Consider the following 27,258-nt stretch of genomic DNA (forward strand, 5'->3'; position numbering starts at 1 on the left):
TTCATTGTGTGTGTTATGCGTCTTTGTATGTAGCTGTAAGTGTGCAGAACCTGATAATCCAAGTAATGAAACCTTGGAAATTTGGAATGAGAGAAACATCACAGCCTCTGCTGTACCCTGGGCCAACCTGACTGTCAAGGTAACGCAACTATGTGGGAACACACATCTAATGAAGTCTAATGTTGATATAACTTTCATAATAGCACTTGCCACATTTGTTCCAGCTTGTTTACTTTCCCAACTTGTTAACATTCAACTAACCCCCTCACCTTCCACTGTGCAGCCGACCTCACTTAAGGATCTTTGCAAACACTGACAAGGAGACTCAATCAATTAAACTCTCGCTGCTGTGTGTTTAGCTAAGCACACCAAAGGCCATTTTGTTTGTCCTGTTTTATGTCTTTTTTATGCTCTGTAGACTTTGCCAGCCCGCCACATAATTCGGATAAAACAGTTTTCGTGATGCATGAATCAGTGTGATGCATTTATTGTAATATGATCTCTGTTAATCTCTGTAGGAGTGTATCAGTCTGCACGGCCACTTTGCTGGGACGGCATGCGGTCACCATGGCCCCTACACCCCAGATGTCCTTTTCTGGTCTGCTATCTTGTTCTTTTCAACGTTCTTCATGTCGGCCTTCCTCAAACAATTCAAGACTAGCCGTTATTTCCCCACTAAGGTAACTAACCACATCATCAGTAATAGATTAGTAGGCACTAGCATTAAATAGCAATAATAGCATTAAAACTTATTGTATTGTGTTAATGATCATTAATCTCGTAGCCTTGTTGTCTCTTCTGCTCAGGTGCGGTCTATGATCAGTGATTTTGCAGTGTTTCTTACCATTGTCTTTATGGTCCTGATTGACTTTGCCATTGGAGTACCCTCCCAAAAGCTGAAGGTGCCAAGCAAATTCCAGGTATAGAGGAACTATATAACTTGCACTTTATGATATAAAACTATTCAGGGTGATTATTTGCATTATTGTTTTATATATTTCTGGTAATTACCTCTTCAGCCTACCAGAGATGATCGTGGTTGGTTCATCAATCCAATAGGGCGAAATCCATGGTGGACAGCTTTGGCTGCATCCATTCCTGCTCTTCTCTGCACGATCCTCATCTTCATGGACCAACAGATAACTGCTGTCATAATCAACCGCAAAGAGCACAAACTACTGGTAAGACAACCTTTTTTTAAATCAAATTCTTTTTGTAAGTCCCGAAGCTTTTCTGATTTTCGGACTTCCACTTTACAGAAAGGCTGTGGGTACCATCTGGACCTGCTGATGGTGGGAGTGATGCTGGCCGTATGCTCCATCATGGGCTTGCCCTGGTTCGTGGCAGCCACTGTCTTGTCGATATCTCATGTCAACAGTCTGAAGCTGGAGTCAGAGAGCTCAGCTCCAGGAGAGCAGCCTCGCTTCCTGGGCATCAGAGAACAGAGACTTACTGGCCTGGTCATCTTCCTGCTCATGGGCTTATCTGTATTCATGACTAGAGTCCTCAAGGTTAGTCAGAGAAGCTACGTAATGGTAGCTTTGGCATATTACACATGAGTCAGATATGCAATATACCTACTATGAGAAGTAAATAAATATCTGTTGTAAAAAAAAATACTTATATTGGAAGTTAATTGATAAATAAGCTAATAGAAATATAATCTTTGTTTTTTCTCAGCTCATTCCTATGCCAGTGTTGTATGGTGTTTTCCTCTACATGGGAGCATCTTCATTAAAAGGCATCCAGGTAAGGAACTATGCAGCATGACTGTGCAGTTGACACAAAAAAATATACTGTGATTACGATTATTTAGAAAGCTCTGCTTCCTTTAATCTGGTGGCAGCTGAAGGTGCCTTGTTCTTGTGTAACTAAATACGCCAGTCATTGCACAGATTGTCGATCCATCACACAGCTAACACAGAGAGACAGACAACCACTCACTCTCCAATCCTCACCTGCAGCCAAATTAAATAACCAATTGATCTAACGAGCATGTTTTTGGACTGTGGAAGGAAACCCACACAGACACAGTTAGAACATGCAGACTCCACACAGACTGGCCCTTGCCAGGTTCAAACCAGGAAAAAGTGGTTACTCCGGCACCTTCTCGATGCTTACTGCTGTACATATTCACACTCTGATGAACAAATCAGGAGCTCCTCGGGGTTCAGTATCTTGCCCAAGGATATTTTGGCATGCAGACTGTTTTTGGAGAAAGGCCTAAACTACACTATGAATAACGAAAAAAAAAAAAAATCACCAACTCCAAGTCAAAACTGGAAAATAATTAAAACTGTTGTTCTCTTGTCCTCTCTTGCTGGATATGCCCCCTGCTGTACCCTTGCCTTTTCTAATTATAATGCTGTTGCAATTGTTGCAATTCATGGCTTGACAGTTTATTGTCTGAACTAACCAGATGCATTCATTCTTTTTCCATATTCACCATCTGTCTCTTCGCTTTGCTCTCATTAATTTGTTCTCTCCTTTGCCAACTTCCATATCACCTGCTTACATCTTTACCACTTCTCAGTTCTTTGACCGTCTGAAACTGTTTGGTATGCCGGCGAAGCACCAGCCAGATTTCATCTACCTACGACACGTTCCCTTGAGAAAGGTGCATCTGTTTACTGTCACCCAGCTCACGTGTCTGGTGCTTCTCTGGGTCATTAAGACATCACCGGCGGCCATAGTCTTCCCCATGATGGTGAGTTGACCACAACCATTCCGTCTTACCTAGTGGATCCGTATCTTCTGTTTAAACACCGAGCCTCTTTTTCTGCCTTTTTCTGCAGGTGCTGGCTCTGGTTTTCATCCGCAAGGTGCTGGATTTGTGTTTCTCCAAGCGAGAGCTAAGCTATCTAGATGACCTAATGCCCGAATGGAAGAAAAAAAATCTTGACGATGCCTCGAAAAAGACGGAAGAGGTAGTCTAAAGGGAATTTTAAAATGCAAAGTTCACCTTTTGTGAATGCATAAATGTGCACATATTGAGCGCGTATGTCATGGATGTGTCTCGCAGGAGTCACAGGTTATGCTCAGCACAAATAAAGAAGATTCGACTACAGTTCAGATTCCCATGGAGAAGACCAAGCCTGCTCAGGCTCCAAAAGCCCACGATCCCAGGTGAGCACACATATTCAAATTTAAATAATAGACATCGTATTTTGAGTGGTAAGATTATATACAAGGATTTTTGTCACTTTCCCAGCTACCTACATGCATGCTTGTATTTATATACTAGTGTGTGTTGTTCTGTTGTGCCACCTGTGAGTGAGACCTCTCCCTAAACCCTCCGGTTCCTTTCCCTGCTCCTCAGGTGTGACCCCTCTGATATTAACATATCTGATGAAATGTCTAAAACCACCGTGTGGAAATCTCTCAACACCAATCAAAAGGACACTCGTCCTTTGACTGCTAAAAAGGCAAGGCCACACCCCTTATTTTTCCTCACCCCTACAATCTGGAAACATTCCTGCTTTATATTGTGCTCATTTGTATCTTTAGTATTGTAACATAATTTTGTTATTCAAAACTCAGGGATGCTGCCTTGTGCTCTGTGCTGTCTTAACTCAGCCTTCGCATGTTTCGCCCTGCAGGTTTGAAGAGATTGCATTCATCGATGAGTAAAGGATGTCCAGACTCATGACAGATTCAACTGCATTTTATGACTGTACAGGATTTGGCTGCTTCAACCATCAGCCACTTCAGTGCTCAGAGAAAGGAGTCTCCACAGTTTCTACCAGCTACCCATAAAACACGCGTTTCTCAGACACACAGGGAAAGTCAAGGGTGTAGAACATCCATCCATTCACTTCTACCTTTGTGAAGTTTGTAAATATATAAAATATATATACTGTACTACATATATATTGTTTAATTTCCCTTAATCAAAGCTCTAAAATTAAAATCCTTACCTACTTATGGCTCTGGCCCTCACCACTCCTATATCTTAAACACCTTGGCTTGGAGTTTTGTTTTCATTAGGCACATATAATATCAACCTTCTTACACCATCTGAACAATCTTAAACAATATTTAGCTGTGAGAATCCAATACTACTGAACTTCCAACTTTTAATTGAATTGTGGAGAGCAGTGATATGGGGTTGTACTCTAGAGGCAAGTCCTGGAGCTGCTCCACTGACAGTCACAGTGAGGTGTAGAGCTGTTTCCTGTTTCAAACCATGCAGTCATATAAAGGTAATTGGGATGTACCATTTCAATTAACCATACTGGTTAATCTCCAAAAAATGGTCAAAACATTTACATGGGGGTTTTGTTTCAGCTTGTATGAGTCAAATTTAGTTTGCTTTTAAGTAAAAGAACAGTACCACGAAAACAGTGAGAGTGAAACAAAATAGTAAAACCTTTAACCTGTACCTCTGACAGAGCTGAGGCAAAGCGCAGATTTAAGTAATAATTTATTGCTGCTTATCAAAAAAACTTGTGTCAACAAAAAGCAAACATAAACAATGATTGATATGTTTAATATGGTTGATTATTTGGTAGACTCAGCAGAAAACGGTAAATGAAAGCACCATCAACTATGTGCTTTTTGGGGTGATCATCTTTAAATTAATGATTGTGTAAGAATCAAGTCTCTTATACCGGCAGCTCCTTGTGTGTTTGTATTCTGCTTGTATTCCTATTTCTTTACCTCAAACAAGGCCATGAATACTCATGTAAGGCATGTTGGATAACATCAGGTTAGGAAAAACCAGAAACATGTGTGCGTATCAAAAAATGAGGGGGGCTTCAGGATTTTATTTTAAGCAATAATTTACCAAAACTAATCATACTGCAGCTTTTTATTCATCAGGATCTTTTCTTACTAGTGCAACCTCGTATATTCATCTTGAGCTGGACTCTGAAGGCCTTCCTTGTGCTTTCATTACAAGTTACACTATAAAACAGTCACAGTTAATAAAGTGAAGCTATTTGAGCAATGTCAACTTCATCTGAGACCTTTCAGTCTGTATAAACAAGGTTGCACTGTAATGTGGGCCCTTGTGTTTAATAACCTTCATTAGACCAACAGACTCGCTTTTTCATTTCACGCAGCAGTTTCTAAATGAGAAGAGACTATTTATAGCTTGGAAGAATGGTCTTTAATAATACTTTAGCTATAGTTGCACTTTCTGTAGATAAAAAACGTTGATATATTTTATTTTAAGAAACTCTATTAAGCAACTAAATTATTTTAATAAAATGTTACAGTTATTTATTTTTAGATACAAAGTCACAAAATATCCTCTTTGCTTTCTGTATATTCTAAGGCTGAAGAATGCAGCATAACTAATGCTTTGGTGAATGACTTGGCTCCATACAGTTGTGGGAGATACCTGTTATGTAATATAATGCGGTCGTCCCATCATATAATCCTAGATGAAGGTCTTTGAACATCTTGAAAGGAGAGCTGATACTTAATTGGACAATAAAAAATTGCTACCTGCCTTTTTTTATGTAGTTTTAGGGAAATTTTTTGCAGTCCCACCAAAAAAAAAGAAAAAAAAGAATGGCATGCAAAACATGGGATGGATTTTAATCAGGGATGTTGCAGTTACACGCTGGGAGGGAGACTTTAGCACAGGGGTCGGGGAACTCCAGGCCTCAAGGGCCGGTGTCCTGCAGGTTTTAGATGTGTCCTTGATCCAACACAGCTGATTTAAATGGCTAAATTACCTCCTCAACATGTCTTGAAGTTCTCCAGCAGTCTGGTAATGAAGTAATCATTTGATCCAGGGTGACGTCTAAAACCTGCAGGACTCTGGCCCTTGAGGTCTCGAGTTCCCCACCCCTGCTTTAGCAAAACAATAGAACTGGCCTAATTGGTAATGAAAAGTTTCAGGTCAAAGTTATACAGCCATTTCTGCCTGAAGTTCGCTAACATTAGCCGTCATGAATTAACTTAGTAATATTTCACAAATAATAATATCCTGTTAACATCAATTCATTTTCAGGGATACTTCCTGAACAGTCTTGATCTGTTCTGTTTAAGTGAATTTGATCCAAAGTGCACAAGTAATGTGTCACCGTAGTGATGACACCTCTGTGACACGTGTGAAAGTTTGTGGAGTGTGACTCTGTCATGTACTTCTGCTTTGATTCTGTCAGATATCTCAATGTGAGTTGAGTGCAGCCATAGCTAAATTCATTAACGGCATGAATAAATATTATTGTGTAATCATATGAGTGAGTGCAAACAGTAGCTGATGCTATGTAAAACTAAGGGTAAAAAAAGGATTTGACCAAAATGTAAAATCACTGTTAAAAATCCAGTGTTTAAGGATTGTAAATGTGCTGTTTAAAAAAAAAAGAAAGAAAAAAAAGAATCTACAAGTTATTTTGGTGACCGTTAAGCTTGACTTTAAACCTGTTGATGTCTATGTGAATGTACGGTAAATATAAAGTAAAATGCCTTCATTGCACCGTAGAATGATTACATAAACATGTAGCCAGGAGAGTCATTCATTAGGTGGATGTGACTATAAATATATGTGCAATACCAGTACATGCGTGCCTGTCATAGACTACATAACCATTTCTTGTTGTGCTGCCTTTTCCTGCACCATTGACCTTACATCCCCTTTTGTTTCTGAGTCCAGTTTTGGATCGTTGTACTGAATCTTTATTTATATTTTCCTGCCCACTTCATTTTTACATGTAGGTAAAAGTGAAATCTGTGCACTTTGTGAGGCTACGTCCTTGTAATGAGTATAATGTGAAACCGATGTCTATTTCAAGGACGAGGTGACAGTAGAGAAAAATGTAGTTGTAGAGGGAGGAGAGGACGTTTCCACTGAGAAGAAGAACACTTGTACCGCGGTAACACTAATCCTACAGTTTCGGAGCCATAGAAAGAGCGATGCCTTGTCTCTTGTATTAGTCTTGAAAGAAATAATTCTGTTTTATATGTATATCAAATTTAATTTTTGACAATGGAAAATAAATAACTACAGGTAAAACTGAAGAAAAAATGTGTTTTGTGTCATTTTGCCACAGTTCTTGAATGCACGCCACCAAAATGAGTATTTCCATGTTTGACCATGCATATATTTCAGTGTATTTAATGACTTTGTCCACTAGGAGGTAGCAAAGTAACAATCTGTTCTAGCAGGTTCTGACGTAAGGACTTTGCCCTTCTAATTTTAGGCTAAATTCAAATCTGTTGCATCATTGTAGAAAACATAAACACTAATCCCACCCAAAACATCCTGAGAAATACTCACAGAAGGTTTTTCAAACTTCCTCCCTTGTGTTGCACCCTTCCCCCGTGTGAGAATACAGTGTGCACATCTGGAGGTGATCCTGACTGCGGGAAGGAGTATGAGGTTAAAGATGCACTGCACTCTGTACGCATACATCTAAGTGTCCGTGTGTGCCTCAAGGGTGTCATGTGATCTGACTCCCAAATGCTCCTGATTACAAGCAGCTGGCATCGCCTCAGCCACTGAGAGAAGCTTCTGGCTGTGACATCAGGTTGAAGGAGAGAGCTGGACAGGATACTTAAGTTTATTTTAAATGAATCATCAGCTTTGTTAGTTCCCCACAGTGCTTCGAATGTGGTCAGCTACTCAAACTTTACATCACATTTACCCACCATGGAATTTCAGTTCATCTATTTGTGTATTCCATTTATTATTATCATCTCACTGGTGCAATTTAATTAGAGGTGAGAAGCTAGTTTAGCCTCAATGCCCTTTCTTCAAGACTTAAGCATTCATATAAAGTCTTTGTGTCCAGATGAAGGTCCTTGTTTTTGTGAACAAGAACTGAAGAAACATCCTGAATGTAACATTTGGCTTTTCTGTCGAGGCAGAAATAGTTGAATAGTGAGCTTCATTTGAAATGAATACATCTCAGTATAATGCAGTAATTTGTCAATGTGTGTGTTTACTGCTGTGTTTTGTTGTGCTTTATTCATTTAATCGTAAACACGGCCACTTTCTTACATAGATGTAAAAAACTATTCGAATCCCATGCCTGTACAGTAACTGGGAAACTGCAAATGTCATCTGCTTTGTCTGGCATGCTTAAGAAGAAACCAGCAGAAAGAATGACAATCATCTTGGTTTCTTCTAACCTAATAACAGCGAATACTCAGCTGCTAACTTCTAACATGCACGGATTATTACAGGTAACTTTTTCCTCGGAACAAACTGTGAAATATGTGTATGCTACATGCTCGCAGACAAAACTGTTGGTCTTTGAGCTTGTAGCTTGAATAAGATCTGACCAAAGCGATGGTGTGTTTGGATTTTCTTCTTCTTTCTCTTTCTTTCTCTTTGAATCACTGAGCTGTTGTCCCCTTTTCTCACTGAACAGAGCCGGCTCTCAGCTTGTCCCTCCTCTCCATCAATCTCTGTCATAAATCTGTCACACAGGGAGAAAGGGAACTGCTGAATACAGATTTGTCAGCAATTAATCTAACCTCTATTACCAGACTTGGATATTGTGTCCTCTATGCCAGAGAACAATAAGCCACTCCAACACTGAGCGCTGTGCTGCATGTGTGTGTGGTGTGCAGTCTTGTGTCTGTTTGTTTGTGCGAGGCAGGGCACATGTATGCAAGCAGTTAGCTTCCTTCAGTTGGCTGGTGTTTCAACTGTTGCGTTTGAAAACACTATGAATAAAATTCCTCTTTTGCCCTTGTTTTCAATTTCTAGACTGACTCAACTCAGGAGGGTCGTTAAAAAACTTTACACCTTTACACTTCTTTCAAGAAAAAACAGAACAATGAATGCCTCTGTCAGAAAGTTAGAGCCTCTAACTGTAATCTTCCAATTGAAAATTACTGGAAGAGCAATGTTATTTAACCTTAAAGAGACACTACTCTGAGCATAATGCTAGCTAACTGACACCTTGCAGATATAGAGAACCAGCTTTAGCCGTGTTGTCGGGGCCTAAATCTGTGTATACAGTCACATATGTTCTTTATGGGGATGAAGCACTAGTTTCCCACAAATGAAAATTACATTTTAAGGTGAAGACATTGTTGGGGTTGGTCTATTAGTGTAAGTGTACTTGGCATAATTCAAGTTAATTAATAAATCCTCTGAATACTTAAGCAGGCCCATTGCACTCATTATCATATTCCCAGATGAGAAAGTCAGGCAGTTAAAAACTGAACACATTAAAAATGTTACCAGCAGAATAATTATACGCAGCTCTGTATATATAATGTAACACATGCTTGTCTCCAGGTTTTTGTGTGAAACTAAATACATTTATAACTCCAATATGTTTTATAGACTTTGTGTAGTAGATGGGTGTAACTACTACCATCTAGCTAGCTATCTATAGATACAACATCTCTGTGCACCATGATAGTGGGTTTGAAATCAAACAAGATGTGATTAAAATGTGAATTTTAGGTTTTGCATATCATGAATTGTTTAGGAATCACAGCTATTTTTATAGAGACGTATTTTCAGAGGACAAACTAATGTAATTTTAACTATAAAACTATATTTTTCTAGAACTGTTGATGCTCTTTTAGCAAAGTCTGATCTGGTTGTCTCATTCTTTGGTGTATGCTGTGTATGTTGTGAATCCCCTGTATTTGCATCCATGAATCATAATTGTAGACTTTGACAATAATACACCCAACTCCATACGACTGTTTTAGACTTGGTTAGATGTGATTTTTTTTTTCATCATCATGTAGTTGTCTTCTGTGGTCTTTCTGAGTTTTAGGAGTTGTGGAGCTGGCCAGTGTTTTCAATTTTTTTTCTTAAAGAATATACCAAATAATTTATTTGGCCGCTCCACTTTTTCCACTTTATTTTGGTTTTTAGCCTTTGGTGTCCCCCCTTATGGCATCTCTTTGGACCTCATATTGACACTTCCAGTAAAAAGATACCAAACACTTGGAATTAACCCCAGATCTTCTATCTGCTTGATTTGCCATGAAATAACTAGGAAACAGGGTCTCTGAAAATTAGGGTATGAAAGTAAAGGGGTTCTTGCAGTACGTGTCACACCCTTGAATTAAAGCTGAAAACCTGTACTTTCATCTCAAACATTTCCTTCATAGAGTTTATCTGTTTATCATGAAGCCTACTGTGTCCTGGTCTGTACTTCTGTCAGCAGAGTGATGTAGGTGCAAATGAGTCAAAATAAACTACAGGCCAGGCCATGTTCATTTTAACAGAACATCTTACCAGTTTTAAAAGGCTCATTGATGTGTTTTACTAACATCTAACAGTAAGCTATATAATCTTTGGCTATGCAGGCAGCATTTATTAGTAGGATGAATTTGCTGTTGGGATTTGACCTTTTTTTGTGGGATCTGTTAGGATCAAGAAAATTCTGAACATCACAAACGTTCAGATTCAAGCACTGTACTGAACTGACATTGACGTCTCCTGTGTGGGAGACCACAATTCACACATTTCCTGTTCTTTTCCCAAAGATTTCCTGTTCCTGTTTTGCCCTTTCTCTCTCGCATTGTCTCATAATTCACCCTTCAAATCATTTACGAACATGCGTAGGCTTGCAGGAGTTAAGCATTTTGAAGGTACACATTTAACAACAAGTGGGCCAATTATGGCTGCGCATTTTTTTCACCCTTAACTCCATAAACTCCTTCAGCATTTTCATCCACACAAGCACAAACACACGCACATACACACACACAATTATAATTACTGGGACAGTTCACTGGAGCAGTGGGTCAGTGCTCAGCTGCTAGAGACAGAATTAGAGTGGCAAACAGCTGAGCTTCTCTAGGGTGCTATCATGTGACCTATCCCACCCACAGGAGCAAAGCAGCTCTGGGTTAGAGTTACCAATAATTTCCAGAATGGCTGTTACGCGTGTGAGTGGAAATCTGTCTTCCTGTGTACATTGTGCATCCCAGTTATATGGGGATTTTTCTCTCCTTTGTTTCCAAAAGTAAATGTTTTCTCAAACTTGCTGATAGCCATTGTGTTCAGCTGTCATTAGCACACTTTTCGCTCTTTGCCCCTCCTGCTTTTCCTCATAGCCTGCTTTAGGTTGCGTGGCTAAATGTAGATGTTTTCCGGATCTAATGAGAAGCAGCATCTTGGGGCTGTTACACTACAGTGAAAATGTATCAAACAGTGTCTGTAATGAAAAGAACTGCACAACTGGAATTTTTTAGATGTATTGTTTCCTGACCTGTAAAATAACAGCATGGCCTTTTTTCAGTGTCGGTCAGCAATGCAGGTAAGGGGGAAAGAGCTGAGTGCCGCACTAGCAATTACTGCTCTGAGTCAGGCAGTGAAAGCCCTGTATCTCCTCTCCTATCACTAGCAGCATTTTAACCCAGTACTCTGGTATTGCCACACCATGCCTTTCTACAGTTGCTATAAGGAGAAGGAAAGTTAATACTTCAAACAAGATCCTTGTAATAAGCAGTAATTAATAAGTCATAAGCTGTTTATAAGTGAGTCTGAGCTCTTCAAAGCATGATTTGGACCAGGACACTCAGGCCTAATTTAATCTTTTTTTTTAAGGGATTTTCTTTGTATTAATTTGTATCTTGTCTTTTCTTAATATTATGTAATGCTTCAGAGGACAGAGCCATGAAAATGATTTCTAACTGTATAGGAATGTGTTTATTAACCCTAGTAAAGCATTGTTACTTTAAATCAAGCTGCTGCGAAAAAGCGTAGCTGAGTGTTAATAGGGGCATACTTAGTTAATACATGCATTGTAAAGTATTTATTATTTATATTACTGTTATTTATTAACATTCTGACTATGGATACAAAAGAAAGTTTGTGTTCAAAAATTGTTTTCTACAGTCTCTTTATGCATTGGAATAAAGTAAAATAAGCAAAATGAAATAAAAATGAAATAAAAGTTTCTCAATAAAAAGAATGAGAAGAAAAACACATCTCAGTCCTGATCTCATGCTTTGGGGTCCACCATTTATGATTAATAGCATTCCTGAGCATCACAGACAGAAAGGGGGAAATTGTAAGTGTAGAAATTCACTATACAACAAATGAAACTGAATTTAGCTGTATGAGCCTATAAATACAACCCATAGTTGTTGTTTTTCACTAATAACCTATTCACAGCCATATTAGTTGTTGGGGTTTAAGTACAGAAATAAATGGATCAAATTCCCTTGTTGCAGTGATATATGATCCTCACTTTGGTCCGAAGGTCTGACTTGATTGTAACAGTGCTGAGATCCATCAGTCTCACTTCAGTTTTAGTCATCATACTGAAACTAGTTCTGATCAGACTGTGAGCACCTTATTACCTATCGCAAGAACCTTAATATAAAGTGTTACTGAAGGGAAACTGTCTGTTTTGTTTTGGGATTATGCTCTAAAAAGATTAAAGTAAGTTTGTCCTGTGTACAGCCATCCTCTGAAGTGCATCTCCCACATGTCACATTGCTCATGTGGTTACAGCCTCACAGCCAAAACAGAAGGGGTAACCCCGGCAGGGTTTTAGAGGATTTTTCCAACACCGTACCATGAGTGGAGAGTGTTCAGTGAGACAGTATTACAAACAAAACTGTGTCTGGACATTATAACCATATTGATAAATTACAGTTGAAGAAACTAACTCACTTCTTGGCCGAAGGTTTGAGGCCAATGTGGAGGTCATTTGCTGCCGTCCATGCAAGTGTGCAGGCTACTGTGTGAATGTGTGTATTTGTGTGTAGTGGGGGGATGGTGTGCCAGAGGAATTAGGTAATACTGACATGGCCATTTCAGCCCCCATCCTACAAACAACACTAAGATCAATGTACCAGATCAATAAAAGTCATTGGCAATAACTGAACTTCTCATGTGATCAGTGAAGGAGAAAATTCCAATTTTTTTGCACATCTGCATGTGTCCCAACATGCCCATTCATCAGACTGAAGGTTTGTAACCAAAAGCATGCAGCCACCCATGCAAGTCTTATCAATCCTCCAAATCCGCACGTGCAGAAATGGTACATGTGCACTCAGGCAGAGACACACATAGACGCATGCACACACACCACAGGGGGGGAAATAGGCTCTTCTCTGACACTGCATGATTGGTCACTTTTTCCCTCTCTCTCCCTTCCTGCTGAAATAGTTTTAACAAAAGAGAAGGGAGACGGAGGGGGAGGGGTGGCGTGCATGGGGGAGGGGATGCGTGCGCTGCTCTGTTGTCACCAGGCGAGGGAGAGCGAGGACGGGGAGGGGGGCGAGCTGGAGGGCGAGCGAGGGAGTGTAGGAGAAAAGGATAGGATCCCAGAAGAGGCTCAAACACACTGACACACACATACACACACATATGCACACATACGCAGAGAGAGAGGGAGAGAGACCTTCTGTTACAATTTGTGGAGTAGTGGATTACTTCCCAAACTGAAACACTCATCGGGCAAATCCAGGCATGGTCAGGTCTGTAACCATTTACTCACTTATTAGGAAAAAAAGATTATGGTTTCCCTTCAGCAGTAATGACAATGTTTCCGCTGCTCCCTGCACATTTCTGTCCTTTCTGGTGTTCTCTCTTTTCCTTACGGTAAATGTCGTCATTTGCGTTTTTACTTAGTTTACTTCAGTTTATCTACCATCTTTTCCCCCTTGTCTTCATAAGTATTAAACTCTAATTAGCTGGCCTCCTGTGTCGACTGTTTGGTGCCTGCTTTAAGTGCGTGCACTTTGGACGCATTTTTGCCCTAAATTTCCTTGAACTATTCAGCATTAGAGAGGGCAGCACGGAGTTCTCTTTCCTCTGTTGGTTTGCAGTTTTATAATGAAAACCGTGCTTTACCGTCTTGTAGTCACAGGGTAAAGCGCTGTGTCAGTGTTCAGCTTTCAGTCTCTCTTGTGCGCTTGTATCTGTGCGCACAGGGAAGGAACGAACCAGAAAAGCAAGCGCAATGAAAGTACATGCACAGATTACCACTTAATAATAGCTTACATGACACCAAATATTTTAATTTTTTTTGTTATAAGGTTTGCAATAAAATAAACGAATATTAATATTGCTCTACGGTGTAAGCGAGTAATCATGATTTTTAGTTTTAATTATCATTATTTTCATAAAATCTCTTAGAATCAAGCGACAGCTATTAAACCAGGACAAGGTGTCTGCTGGCTCTGACACTGACTTGCTTGCACTCTTCAGGTGGCAATGTGTCAGAGTGGTGTTGAACTATGAGATGAACCATGGAGCAGTACAGGAGGCCACTCACTAGCCTTACCAGCAGTCTTACAACCAAAAGCAGCAGAAGCAACAGCAGTAACACAGGAAGACCCTGAAGCATGCAGCTGGGCCCTCACTAGCACCAAGTGGACCTGGTCCTCTCCTCTTCACCTGGACCAGGGCTGCAGAATGCTCAGTCCTGTCACCCCATACAGTAAGTCTTTAATTTTTATTTTTTTTTTGGTTTTCATTTGGGAAACACTGATTGGATGAATGCGTCATGTTGTACGTGCATACCATGCTCCAGTTTGGCTTGAGTCTGTTTTCCTGTACACATTCTTCTTCAGGCCCCTCTTTTGTCCAGAACTCATCTCCTGTGGATATGCAGTGGGAAGCGAATTGCTGGGGTGAAGGGAGGGGGATCTCTTGAGCAGTCATGTTGAGAAGGCAGATACCCTGATGCCTTTAACAGCTGAGTCTCCAGGCTTTGCATTGAGGAATTTCACAGAAAGTGTTCAGACACTGTTTTTTGAGACCAAACAGACAGCAGATGTTTGTCTTTTTAGAAACGCCACACATATATTGCAGAATGAATGTGTGCTTGAACAGGCTTTAGGTCTCAGGTTTAGGGCTGTACACATATACAATCTGAGTAAACTCCAGTTGTATTTTTACCAGAACTGGTAAAGAGTTGACACATTTGGAAGGCATTTCCACAAAATACTTGTTTGTTACTTAAGTATGTAAAAGCAAAATACATTCAGATCATGTAAACATGTCACAGAATAGCCCCTCCCTTACCCATATGTGTACTGATTATGCGAGGTTCCTATCTAGGCTGTTAAATATACCTGTATTGACTGACCGGTTTATTGATCAGGACCAGCTTTAACAGGATTACAACACTAACCTGATTGGAATAATGCAACAGGGATTTACCGCTGCATGGTTTTGTGCAGCAAAAGCAACTGCACAGAGAAGCAGCAGCTAACAAACAGCAAAATGTCACGATACTTTGTCTCTGACGTCTCGCAAGGGACAACGATGGGGCTGTCTGTGCAGAAACAAGCTCTGGTAACATCCGCGTGTCACATTCCTTCCTCAAAAGCAACTCACAGCAGTGTGTCAGTTTTCTACTCATAGAAACTAAACACGCTGGCATTTTATTTTTCATCCCCAGCCACACCACCTCCAGTCACGTGTCACACACACTGACAAATTTCAGATCAATTCCCAAACACAAATAAGGAAACAATCACAGCTCGTTAAGGTGTGGGTGACTGCGATTGTGTGTCCTTAATGATGATAATGTGACGCGAAGAGAGTGATGAGCGGCGTTAGCGCGTTTTAGCCGCCCGTTACCAGGGTGAAGCGGTTCTGTGAATGAAAGCCAGATCGTTAGTAACCTGGTGTCAACAGCCTCTCATTAGTGCTGTTGTAGTGGGACGCATAAACATCACCCTTTGCCTCCACACGCATGCATCAGCCCTGCTTAATAATCGCGAAAGCTTGTTAAAAGAAAGTGTAACAAGCCGCAGGTCCTTATTAGGTGTTATAGTGTAGATGTGCGGCACCGGTGGGGGAAACGACAGAGAAAGAGCAAAGTGAAGGACAGATGGAGAAGATGTAGAAGGAGGGACTGGTCAGCTGCAGCCTGATATATGAGTGGACACAATAAGCAAAGAGGGGCCAGGCCAACCTCTGCCACATGTGAGTGTGTGAGCTTAAAGAAGTGGGGGAAGGGAAACTGACCACACAGGCTGGGACACAGAGTCTGGTCTTTGCTATTGCGCAGATAGCAGGAGGGACAGGAAGAATGAACAAAATGCGAGTGAGAGAAAAGAGAAATTAAATGAGAGGGAACGGAGGATTCAAATTATCAAGCTTAAACCAGCTGTGTCGTGATTTAGAGATCAAACTGTGTCAAACCCTTTGGTTGGCACAGTTTGATCTTCTCATTTAGCTTTGGAGCTTTCAAATAGCTTTCAGGTTGGGGATGTTTAAAGTCTGAATCAGACCTGGTACAGTATTTGATTGGCTGACAGCAGCATGGCCTGGTGTAATGTGCAGGCCTGGAGAAAAGGGGGAAGGGGAAATAAAAGGAAGAGAGAGGGAGGGAGGGTCTTCTCCTTCCCACTGACTGCACACCCAGTTTTTTTTTTTCTTACACTCTTGGTCAGTGCTCACAGAACTATAACACTAATTTATACCATTAGCTTGAAACACAGGGATATATGGGTGAAGTGTGTGCATTTCATTGTTCATCTCAGCTGGCGTGACATTCTCCTTGTAAACTCGTATACCGTTTCTCCTCTGATGTGTATTGATCTCGGCAGTGGCGTGAATCAACTTCTAACTAATACAAATCACCCAGTAATGTGCAAACAGGCTACAAGGTCATTTGTCAGCACTGTAAGGAATCACGTTCTCTCTTTGTGTTTTCTCCCTCGCTTCCTTTAGCCTGGGAATAGACAAGGCGTGCTGAGTGCATGGAAAGGATATGTGCTTTGTAAATAGATCTCAGGTTAGATTCCTGGCATTCCAGCAGCTTGACTCAACCAATGACCGAGAGTCCATCTGCGCGTTGGCCAGCTGAAGCTGAACCCTCCATGGAAAAAACACAATATAAGACTGTAGTTTGCTGCAGCTTGTGTGTGTGTGTGTGTGTATTTGTGTGTTTGTGTGTGTGTGTATTTTGGATTTTCCGTCTTCAGAGGGTGTCTTTGTTTATTGTGTGTGGACTGAAAGCACTTACAGAGACCCTACAGCTGCAGAAGGGTGATTTTTGTGTCCACCCTCCATCCAGCCAGTCACCCATCTCTTATTCCTCACAACCCCCTAAATCTCATTTCAGCTAGCCCCTTCCCCCACATATACTTCCATCTAATTAACCCCTAATTACTCATACTGACCATGCGGTGGACTGGAAGTCAAGCTAGCCTCCACTGACACACAGAAAATATCCATGAGTTGCAGAATTGCAGAAAAGAAAAATTCAAGCAGTTTTGCCAGAGTTTTCAAAATGTACAAGTCATTATAATAGTCACATCCAAATTAGAGCACTGAAACTGGTGCGGGTGGTGGTTGTTGATGGCTGGGGACCATTTATTCACATTTATTCAATAAATCAATGCGGCTGGAGTTTATAAGCATCCAGCCTTAGTGACCACTCAAAGCAGGTGAGAGAACAAGTTACATTTTAACTGTGCATAGATGCGTTTCTATACACTTTAAGCACTCATCTGTCTCAGATTAGAATCACCTTATGTGCCTCTCTTTGGCTGTCTTTAAACACACAGCACACATGATTACACACTGATGCAAGGCATATTTTTCTGTATAGTGAACTCTGAGTTCATGTAGTACACAAGCATAGGGATTGAGGGTTATTGCTTTTTTGTGTGACTTGACTTCCTGCTTTCAGTCAGTTGCATTGTCTCTTATTGCAAAGACATGTAAACACAGGACTTTATACTGAGTGTGGTGTCATAGTAACATCAATTTAGTGCTTCTTTCAGTTTGCAGAAGATTTCAGGTTACATGCACCTTTTAACAGAGACAGCATTTCCTGCATGTATAGCAGTTAACTTTGTTTTCCTGTTTTTGAGGCATCTCAGAAATGTTCTAGCCAGCTTATTATGAGGAATATTAGTATTATTAAGTAGATCTAGTCTGTGTGTCAACATGAGCCAGACTTTCATATCATTTTCAAATTGGGCTTGAGCAAAAGCTCTCCAGGCTTTCTGGAGGTTTTTTAAAGTTTTTCTTTGGGCTGCTTTTTCACTCATTTTCAGTCCAGTCCTTGGGCCTGACCATTTTCAGAGGAATGTTTCTTTGTTTGTTTAGCCACTTAACACTGACCTATGAATCGTTCGGTCATAAAAACCCACCAAACTCAAGGAATGAACCAGTGTCATGTCTATACTTATTAGACAACTTAAAGAACTGATTTTAAATTCTATCTATAGTCACTTTGTTACAAGCAACCTGCCATAAAAATCACATCATTGTTCCAATTTCTTTAGTTAAACCTACAAAAATGTCAAAGATCAAAGAGTCTGGCAGGCATAAGATTTAGGCGTAAGTACTTTTACAGGCCCTGATGGAATTATGAACATCAGTGAGAAGCTTTGAATGTCCTGCAAGAAGAATGGAGAACTTTTCCTGAAGACTACTTAAAGAAATTCCGTTTCCAGTCGCAGAACACCGACAGAAATTTGCATAGTAAGAAGTTAGAGTAAAAAATAAAGGAGAAAAAGAGAATATGAATATAAGCATAAATGTAGCATATATATACCTATATAAATACAGAATATATAAATAAGCAATGAAATATACTCATTAACCCTTTCACACATAGTGGTCACTACAGTGGACAGCTGTTCAATGGCTGTTTTCTTGTATTTGTGTCAGTGTTGATGGTATACTTGCACATAAACCACTACATTGGACACTTATGTGTCACTCCATACCAAATTCAAAAGTCAAAACATATGTTGTCTACCTCAACATATGGACATGTAACAAACTCGTGTTTAAAAAATGAAGTTCAAAAATCTTTTTTTTTTTTTTTTTGCCTAAAGATGAATAAAAATTAGTTACCGCCAGGATTGAGAGTGAGTTTGCAAGTGATGCTTCTTTAATTCTTGGAGCTGACTGTTAGCGTAAACACGCTCTAACACCCCCATAAGCCTCATGTGCTCTAATCCATCATTAACTCAGGTACTTTTCTCAGTCTGGTTCTTGACAGACGGACTCAACTGTTAACTCTTCATCTTCTCATCTCAGGGTGATCTTTCCATGTCTTCAGGTTTTAAATTCCTTTGGCCAACATTGGTGAAAGGTTCCAAACATAGTAGATCACCGTGCTCAAATGAGCCTTGGCTAAATTATAGAGCCAGTGTTGGAGATGTCGTCAGAGAACTAGACTGAAGACAACGTGGAAAAATGGTTGCCACATGCCTGCAATCAGTATGATCAGTGAATACCACACTGATGGCCACCTTTATATGTCACTGATGATGGCCAGCTTTGAATTTATATGAGAATAATTCCATGAAGCCATTTCAGTTTTTAAAAATGCCAAAAATCTCACATTGCAGATTATCTTCACACATATGTCAGTAATCTTATTTAATAGTTTTTATATTTAATAAACAAAAATGCAGTCGAAAGCTTTACAAAGCAGGACACAAATTCTCAGTGGGATTGGCAAAAACATCCATCATCCTCTTCCACTGATCCAGTATAGGATCCTCTCTGAGCTGTTGTTCAGCGAGAGCCATGGTAGCCCAGAGTATCTTCAGATGTGAGAACTCAAATGACACAAACTGTCCCCTGCTCTGTGCTACATATGAGAAAGGACAACCTAATTCCAATTTATGTGTCTCACTGAGACTGATAAACTGAGATTATAGAGAATATCTACTTTCATTAACAGTGATGCTCAGCTTTAAACTGTGATGTAACAAATGAAGATTCTGCTCTTATCTTCCTCCCCTCAGCCACAATCAGCCACGACAGATGGCCGCCCCTCTTTGACCCTGGTTCAGCCAGAGGTTTCTTCCTGTAAAAGGGAGTTTTTCCTTCCCCTTGTCACCAAGTGCTTGCTCATACAATATAAAGCGGTTGAGGTGACTATTGTTGTGATTTGGCGCTATATAAATAAAATTGAATTGAATTAAACTGAACTGAATGTATTTGCACTCCCCATTTGCACTAGTGCTTTTGTAGTGTTGAGCCTACTGTGATCAGTTTCTTATAAACTTCTTCTAAGCAGACATAAATCAAACGCTGGGTCACATTTCTTTTTTTCCTTTTGTTTCTTTTAGCTGTTTTTCTGCCATGAAATCAGAAATTGGTTGTAAATTTCATTCGGATTTATCAAACATTTTAAGCATGCAAGTAACATATAGTTTGTTCACATTGAAAACAGACAAAGTGAAGTAAAGTCTAACTAGACACAAAGGAAAATGAAGAGCTCACATGTTGAAAATAAAATGGCAGCTTATGATGGAGCAGCTTCAGAAATAAGCTGCTCCATCCTGTGCATTAAGTACAGTATACTGCATGTAGCATGTAATTGAGGAATTGTGTTCTTTTGGTTTGGCAGGCAGCTAAGTTCTTGATAGTTCAACTAGTGCAAACCTGCTAAAGAAATCAAGCACAAAATATTTGTCTCTATTGGGTAACTGTAGCAATTCCTCACATTTTTCCAAAAATTCAAATAGAAAGTTTACCATCGAGGAGCATCAAGATTATGAATTCAAATATGACAAAGTGGAGATCTCGGTAGAGCAGTTATCAACACACATTTATAAACTTTTCACACTTGTGGTTCTGTTAACGTGAATGACCTTAAAAATATGACAGTAACAAACACCCCGGAAACATGTCATGAGGGCTTCTTCCTTGCAAGTGCTCTTTTTTTTATCCCTTAATCTCATTCAGATACATTTTTGGGGATTTGATATTGACATGAAAGACTGAGTCATTCATTGGCATTGTATAGAAATATGTAATATCATTCACAACACAGCAGGCACAGAGGCTTAGACGACCCCTACTCCCTTGGGGCTTGTGAAACACTATTTAAAAACCCACACTCAGAACTAAACAGAATATGAGTCTGTCTAGTGTACAGGTGTATGACTAATAATTCTCAGGGTTAGGTCAAGTTATTTTGTTTAGGTAGGTTTGGATGCCTGTGTTTGCTGTTTTGAATGTGTATAAGCCTGTAACGTTTTTGTGCACCGTGACGGGTCAGAATTCCCTGGAGCGTGGGGATTTCTCAGCTCAAGGGTGGAGCTTGTGCCAGACAAGAGCACTTGCTATCCCTGGAATGGATGAGAGGGATTATTAGGCTGAAGGATCATTTAATTTAGGGATCAACATGTGGACCGTTTAGCGACCCATCTGGTGGTCCGTGTGGACATATGACCCAACCTGGTATAATCCACTTGCAGACAGTTTCAGACCAGACATGAGTGAAAACCTAAATAAATTACAGAAGTTCATTTTAAGCAATACATTGCACAAAAATGTCAGATGTAGCAAACATGATACAAATCAAAATCTGCATATGCAAACTGATATACAGTTTCTTTTTTAAAAATTGTTAGATGTTCACTAAAGTACAGTTTCCAAAAATTAGAATTTTTCTTGCAATTACTTCATGGTTCAGGCTTTACACAGCAGAAACTATTATCTTGTTCCAACATCTCCGTTAGACTTTCTTCGAACATTTAGACTGCGATAACTTGATGTGACACAACAAGTAAATGGCCAGTGCCCATAGGAGGGTACCATGTTTTTTCAGTACTGTATATTGATGCACGGGTATCAGAAATCAATAAAGCTGTCCAGTGGTTGCAGGGAAGCCCCTCTGGTCAAAGCCTGGGGTCAGGACACTTTAGTAATACTCTGCAATGTGTGGAATGTCAGCTTAATGCCAGTTCAAAACGACAAACCCTGAGCCACTAAACCAGCGGATTACTCTGTGTAAATGTGCGCGTGTAATCACACATGCCGCACAAAAATCCGTCATTTTTCAGTAATCAGTCAGTCACTTCACTAATGACACACACTTCAGTGTCCATAGATGCTAGTGGGACAGTCTCTGTGTAATTTGGAGAAAAGCTAGTCTCTCTCACCAGTGACCCCGCCCTCTTTTTTCCCCCCTGTCCAGCAGACCCCTGAGGTTTGGGCCGAATTAGATCACACGCTTGGTGGGGGTGGCTTTGTGGGCTAAGAGACTCAAAGAGAAAATACAATGGCCCCAATGTGAGAGAGACGAAGGCAGAGGGCAGTGTGCAGGCTGATAGAGGCTTATCGCCGTGGAGACCAGGCTGGGGGCTATGTTGGCAGCTTCTCATACAGATTAGAGCAGTTGGCCCCCGCCTGCTAGAGACTGTTTAGAAGGACATGAGCTAAGCATCGACAAAACTGTGGAAAAGAGCCAGCGCTGCAAGGTGATTATGAGGGCAGATATAAGATCTTGTCTTCTTTAGAAGAAATTGGAATCCCTGTGATGGGGTAAATACCATAAACAAGATGTAGAAATGTTATCTGATCAGGGTTATTATTCTGAGATTATGTGAAATAACTTCTTTGTTTTTGTTTCTGTCAGGTTTGTTAAAGATGCACTGGTCTCCGGAGCACGCCGCCCCTTTATCTCAGTGGCCCGAACAGCACCTAGATGTCACCTCCACCACCTCGCCACCGTCTGCCCACAAACACGACCCCTATGCTACAGGTCCTCGCCGAAGCTATGCCCCTACAAGTTATCCTTGGGCCAGTGACGACATATCAGCCCTTAGTGCTTCTTCTCTGCTCAAGCGCTACGCTGAGAAGTACTCAGGCCTGGACCGACCTGCTACGGGAGCTTACGCAGAGCATGGGACTTTCTTAAAATCAGACTCTGAGCCCTGGACTCTGGCTCAAGGCATGGACTGTTATCCTGGACTTGAGGCACTCACTGGCACAAAGGTGGCCTCTGCCTCTGTGGGGATCCCAACTACAGGAAGTGTAACAGTGGTGAGCAGTAATTTGGCCCCTGAGCCAGGCTTTAGTGGTGCTGGCTCGTGCAGTGCTCCATCATCTCAGGAATACCCTCCTGCTTACAACAGCACCTACTTGTCTTCAGGATACTGCCCTCAGCCCAGTGCAGCACTCCCACCAACCCCTCTACACTCTTTGCAGGCTCCAGCTACTTTAGTGTCCAACTACAGCCCTAGCCCACCTGTCTACAACTACCCCCCAGGGTGCTACCCCCAAACCAGCCTGTCCTCGGGATACAGCCACCCCAGTGCGTCCTACCTGTCGTCTGGGATTAGTGCTCCCACTCCTCTGGCGCCTAGGCCTACCATGGTGGGGGGGACTTACAACTACCCATCTCACAGCCTTGGAGGGACGCTCGAGACAGGTGTACCTCTGAAACGCAAGGCCTTTGAAATGACAGAGGAAGGACAAGAGGGAGCAGAGGTGGAAGGATCTCGCTATAGAAAATATGGCAATGGAAACAGTCACAACAAAGCTCCAGACAACGGGCACGGCACTGGTTATGATATGAGTGTGCCCGTCTCAGATGCACAGTCTTTCAAATCTGGAAAGCCCCTCATATCACCCCCTTACGTCAGGGCAGGGGAGTTCAGCCCGCCATCAGGCCTAGCAGGAGAGAGTGTATCGGGGGAGCACAACTTTCCTCAGCAGCAGAGAATGCCACTGAAGATATCTGCATCTCACGCACAGTCTGAGGACCCCACTGGAGGGCACTAACAGACCAGGTTGCCATATTGAAGGATTCCCTTGCTCCTTAAAAACCACCCAGGGTTCCTAACCCTGACAGACTCGGGGAATTAACATTGAATTTGTCAATGAAACATTTAATTTCCCTACTACAGGACCGGTGTTTCCTGTATATTAACATTTTTGTTTATCATGTTTTCCCAAAGATTCACAGAGGCATTTTGCCCTGTAAGGCTGAGGTCAGTCTTAGGAGTGAGGTTGAGGCATTCGCTACATAGATATCGTTAAGACAGTCTAAATGTACGTGTGTCTGTTTCTCTCAGGATCCTATTTATTCCCTTTTCTGCTACTGTGGCAACAGCACTGCAACATTGTTTTTGGAGTTGGTGTAATTATTTGTGGCCGTTATGTATTTAAAAGGCCTTTGACTGCAATATGCTCTATCGCACCACAAAAAACCAAAAAAAATTAATAATAAAAAAATCATTATGACCAAAAAGTAAAAAGAGCAATAACTGAAGTGGTGAGAATGCCATACTACTTCAGCACAATCCCGTCTACACCGCTGGCTGTAAGTCTTTGTGCTTGGCTTGGCCTTGAGAAATCAATGTTTTCAGGTTTCATTTTGACTTATTCACAACTTTTTTCTTTGTTTAGACTTTTTTTATCTCCATGTTTATCTTTATCTTCTATCCTGGACCTCTTGTCCTCTGATTAATTATTCTCATTGCTCACCAACTTACCATTTTTGTCTCATTTATAGATATCAAGCTGCTTATGTTGCGTAATTATGTCATAATATACATGACGCCACTCTTTTCTTCACAGGCAGTTGACCTCAGAATCAAAATTATGTATTTTTCCTGCAAATGTATTAATTTAGAGTTTAGTCGGAATTATGGAATTAAATGGCACTTACCTTGTGGTCCATGCATCTGCCCACGCCGAGATGGGTGTTAGCTAGCTACACACTACTTTTGGTTGGTGTATGTAGACAGATGTAAAATAGTCCCTACTGAAAACTGGCCACAGTAAAACATTGATGCTTGTGTTTTTTAGGTGTTTTTTTGTTTGTTTCTTCTTTTTTTTGTTGTTTATTTTTTGAGCATCACAAGGCCATGGCTATTTAGTCCCATTATTTATAATGCAGAGTTAACAGCTGTTGACTCACACCTGAATAATCCAGACTGATGAACAGCACTAGACAACAGAGGGAAAATACATATATTGGATTTGCAGGTGAATTGTCTTGTTTTTCTTTTTTTTTTCTTCTTTTTTTTTTGAAGTAGGGAAATACTTTAAATAGCTTTTATTCATGAAAATCCATTGAAAATGTATTTAGCCTTCATAAAGTCGCAGTATGGGTAAATCAAGTATGGCTCAATCATCTTAAAAGCATCTTCTTCACACAGATATTTCTGCTAATCTTTAACCCAACTTTATCTCAGACTGTACAATGGAAAAACATACATGATTGTACATACTGGGAAGATGTACTCAGTGCAGGTTAGCTACATAAAAGCTCGTTATTGCTTCAGTGTGGCTGCACAGGCACGCACGTTGCAGCAGAGGATATATGCTTCTGAGCGAGTGCCTCTTTAAAGTTTTATTCAGCTACATACTTTGTGAAAATGTACCTGCTTGTCGTTAGATTTGACTTCTTTATATGTTTTTCTCTTTACTTTTGCCTGTCAGAAGGATGATTTATCGTGTTATTGAATACTCAGGAAGAATATTGTTACCTCAGAAAGATGAACTACGAATGTATGTTGATACCTTAGGGTGTCGGTGGGGGAGCTTTAATGGAGCGAGATGAAAACGATGCCATGGCTGACACTTCAGGGAAACGATGAACTTTTAAGGCCTTTTAATAGTGTGAACGCACACGTGCACATACACATGTACATGCGTGCACACACACACAAACACTACATGGTTTCTTAGCTCCGGGAAACTTGAGGTTTTTATATCGAGGCCTGAAATGTTGAATGTAATTCAGATATTTTTTTTAAAGACATGCCATATGTACATCAATGATGTTTTTAGATCTATTTTTTTTCCATGTATAGATGTAAGTCTCCAGTAGGTTTCGGTGGAGAAAATATTGACATGTCAAGTGTTAGTGTAGTTAGCAGTGGGGAAAAGGAAAAGCACTCCTGATGAACACATATCAAGATGTACATACACTACAGTATATGGTGTATAAGCGATATTTTTATTAAATGTCTTAATAAAGTATCCAGTCCCCATTTCAGTATTTTAAAACCACTTGATTCAGCTTGAATTTAGCCCTAACTTCAAGGTGAATTAAGTTGAATATCAACACTGTCAGCGCACTGGGGCTTTGCTGCTCTGTTATGCCACTGATTTATGAACTGTGCCAACCTCTAATTTTTTACAAAGCCTATTAAATGAATGAATCAGGAAACTCTTACTTCAGTTTTGACCCATAAGCACCTCTAAACCTGACTGGATAGAGCCACAAGCCACCAGAGTGAAAGAAGTAATATAAACAAACTCTGGTGTCATAAATTGGCAGAAATGTTCTCAATCCCATGCCGTGATAGATTGTTCACAAACAGGTGTGATTGGTCACATCGGGCAGTTTAAAGTAGAAATCTGTTAAATGGAAGCAGGAGGGCAAATGAAACGTGAGCTTCAGATGTCTCTGGTTTCCAGGCTAGGTTGTTACAAAGCTGAACTTCAAAACTAAAGTGAATGGACCCCCCTTTAATTTTACTAATCGGAAATTCAGTGTGATTAAAAGACATTTTAAGGCTTTTTTACTGTCTTACTCAGAATGCAGTTTAAGGGGGAAAAGTAGAGGCTCTTCAGAAAAGAAATTCAGATTAGGAAAGAGGTGCTAAGTAAATCATGATTTATGCTTACCCCAGGTTTTTACAAGTATTTGGTTACAACAAGTGAATCAACACAGAATGTGCTCTGCATTCAAAAGACACATTGCGGGAAGCATTTGCCTTTTCTTTGTGTTACTCTGATTCAGTGAAGGGAGTGGAGTCAGTGTTGGCCTTCGCAGATGGAAAATCAGACTTCATTATTATCTTTGTGATTCACATGTACTTTTCTTGTATCTTGTACATTCTCTGTAACCGTTTCTACCTCATGTTGAAGACCTTGTACATGGAAGTATTTATTTCATGTCATTTCACATACCAGTTTAAAGACCAGTGTTTCAAACTGTTGACCTGTTATAGTCTACCTCACTAGAGACTGTTGTGACATGGAAGTGAAGATATTATACAAAAAAAAAAAGAAAAATCTTTGAGTTTTCTCTTTTTGTCTGTGGAAATTAAAAATGTTTTAAGGTTTGAATGTACTGATCTTTCACTAAGTGATGCTATGATGATGACCTGATGGGTTGCTGCAGTAAATATACTTACTGGGTTCAATGTGATATTGTAGCCTGGCAGTGACATATTTCTCTTGTCTCTTGGCAAAGTGACATTAAGTTGACGTACAGTTAAAGAAAGTATTTATTGGCTCGGGAAAAGCATCTATTTACTTTTTGTCTCAAATGGATGCTTTTAAAATCAGCTAAGGAAATGTTAGACTTTTCTTACTACGTCATTTGATTCGGGTGGAGAAATCCAACTCCACAGTTCCTGCAAAGTCTCTGACAAGTTGCATTGGTTTGATGGGCAGTTCATGCGGTTAAGCTGTTCCCACAGCAGCTCATCCGGGTTAAGATCCGGTTACTGTGCTGGTCACTCATTAGAGACAGAATGCCAGCTGACTGCTTCAACTTGAAATAGTTCTTGTGTAATTTGCAGCTGTGCTTCAAGTCGTTGTCCTGTTGTAGGAATAAATCACCAAACCATCAAATGCATTAGATACACATTGGAAGACAAAAGAAATTGATTCTGAAAACGAACCTT

The 27,258-nt window shown here is 40.4% G+C and overlaps 2 protein-coding genes across 4 annotated transcripts in view; both read left to right on the top strand.

Annotated features, from left to right (window-relative positions):
• Positions 1 to 3,856, top strand: part of slc4a8 (solute carrier family 4 member 8) — a 33,366-nt gene extending 29,510 nt beyond the window's left edge. Inside the window, exons 15-25 of the mRNA XM_039612710.1 lie at positions 34 to 139; positions 519 to 680; positions 807 to 920; positions 1,020 to 1,181; positions 1,260 to 1,511; positions 1,681 to 1,749; positions 2,534 to 2,707; positions 2,796 to 2,927; positions 3,023 to 3,126; positions 3,320 to 3,425; positions 3,600 to 3,856. Of these exons, the coding sequence (XP_039468644.1) occupies positions 34 to 139; positions 519 to 680; positions 807 to 920; positions 1,020 to 1,181; positions 1,260 to 1,511; positions 1,681 to 1,749; positions 2,534 to 2,707; positions 2,796 to 2,927; positions 3,023 to 3,126; positions 3,320 to 3,425; positions 3,600 to 3,605 (1,387 nt within the window). The 3' untranslated portion in view covers positions 3,606 to 3,856. The remainder of the gene's footprint in view (positions 1 to 33; positions 140 to 518; positions 681 to 806; positions 921 to 1,019; positions 1,182 to 1,259; positions 1,512 to 1,680; positions 1,750 to 2,533; positions 2,708 to 2,795; positions 2,928 to 3,022; positions 3,127 to 3,319; positions 3,426 to 3,599) is intronic.
• A 9,334-nt stretch (positions 3,857 to 13,190) lies between these two features.
• Positions 13,191 to 26,682, top strand: si:dkey-195m11.8 (fidgetin-like protein 2). 3 transcript variants are annotated; one of them, XM_039611875.1, is made up of 3 exons: positions 13,191 to 13,365; positions 14,099 to 14,330; positions 22,245 to 26,682. In XM_039611875.1, the coding sequence occupies exons 2-3, from the start codon at positions 14,306 to 14,308 to the stop codon at positions 23,390 to 23,392; spliced, it is 1,173 nt and encodes a 390-aa protein (XP_039467809.1). In that variant the 5' UTR covers positions 13,191 to 13,365; positions 14,099 to 14,305; the 3' UTR covers positions 23,393 to 26,682. The 3 variants fall into 3 exon arrangements, with proteins under 3 accessions (XP_039467809.1, XP_039467810.1, XP_031606148.1); XM_039611876.1 differs by lacking the exons at positions 13,191 to 13,365; positions 14,099 to 14,330 and adding an exon at positions 21,915 to 22,086; XM_031750288.2 differs by lacking the exons at positions 13,191 to 13,365; positions 14,099 to 14,330 and adding an exon at positions 22,090 to 22,150.
• Positions 26,683 to 27,258: the final 576 nt, after the last annotated feature.

The sequence above is a fragment of the Oreochromis aureus genome, linkage group 5, assembly GCF_013358895.1.
Source record: "Oreochromis aureus strain Israel breed Guangdong linkage group 5, ZZ_aureus, whole genome shotgun sequence".
Lineage (NCBI taxonomy): Eukaryota > Metazoa > Chordata > Actinopteri > Cichliformes > Cichlidae > Oreochromis > Oreochromis aureus.

Coding starts and splice junctions, on each gene's coding strand:
- si:dkey-195m11.8 (XM_039611875.1), top strand. CDS start 14,306: ATGCTCAGTCCTGTCACCCCATACA. Junction 14,331..22,244: donor CAGTCCTGTCACCCCATACA/GTAAGTCTTTAA, acceptor TGTTTCTGTCAG/GTTTGTTAAAGATGCACTGG.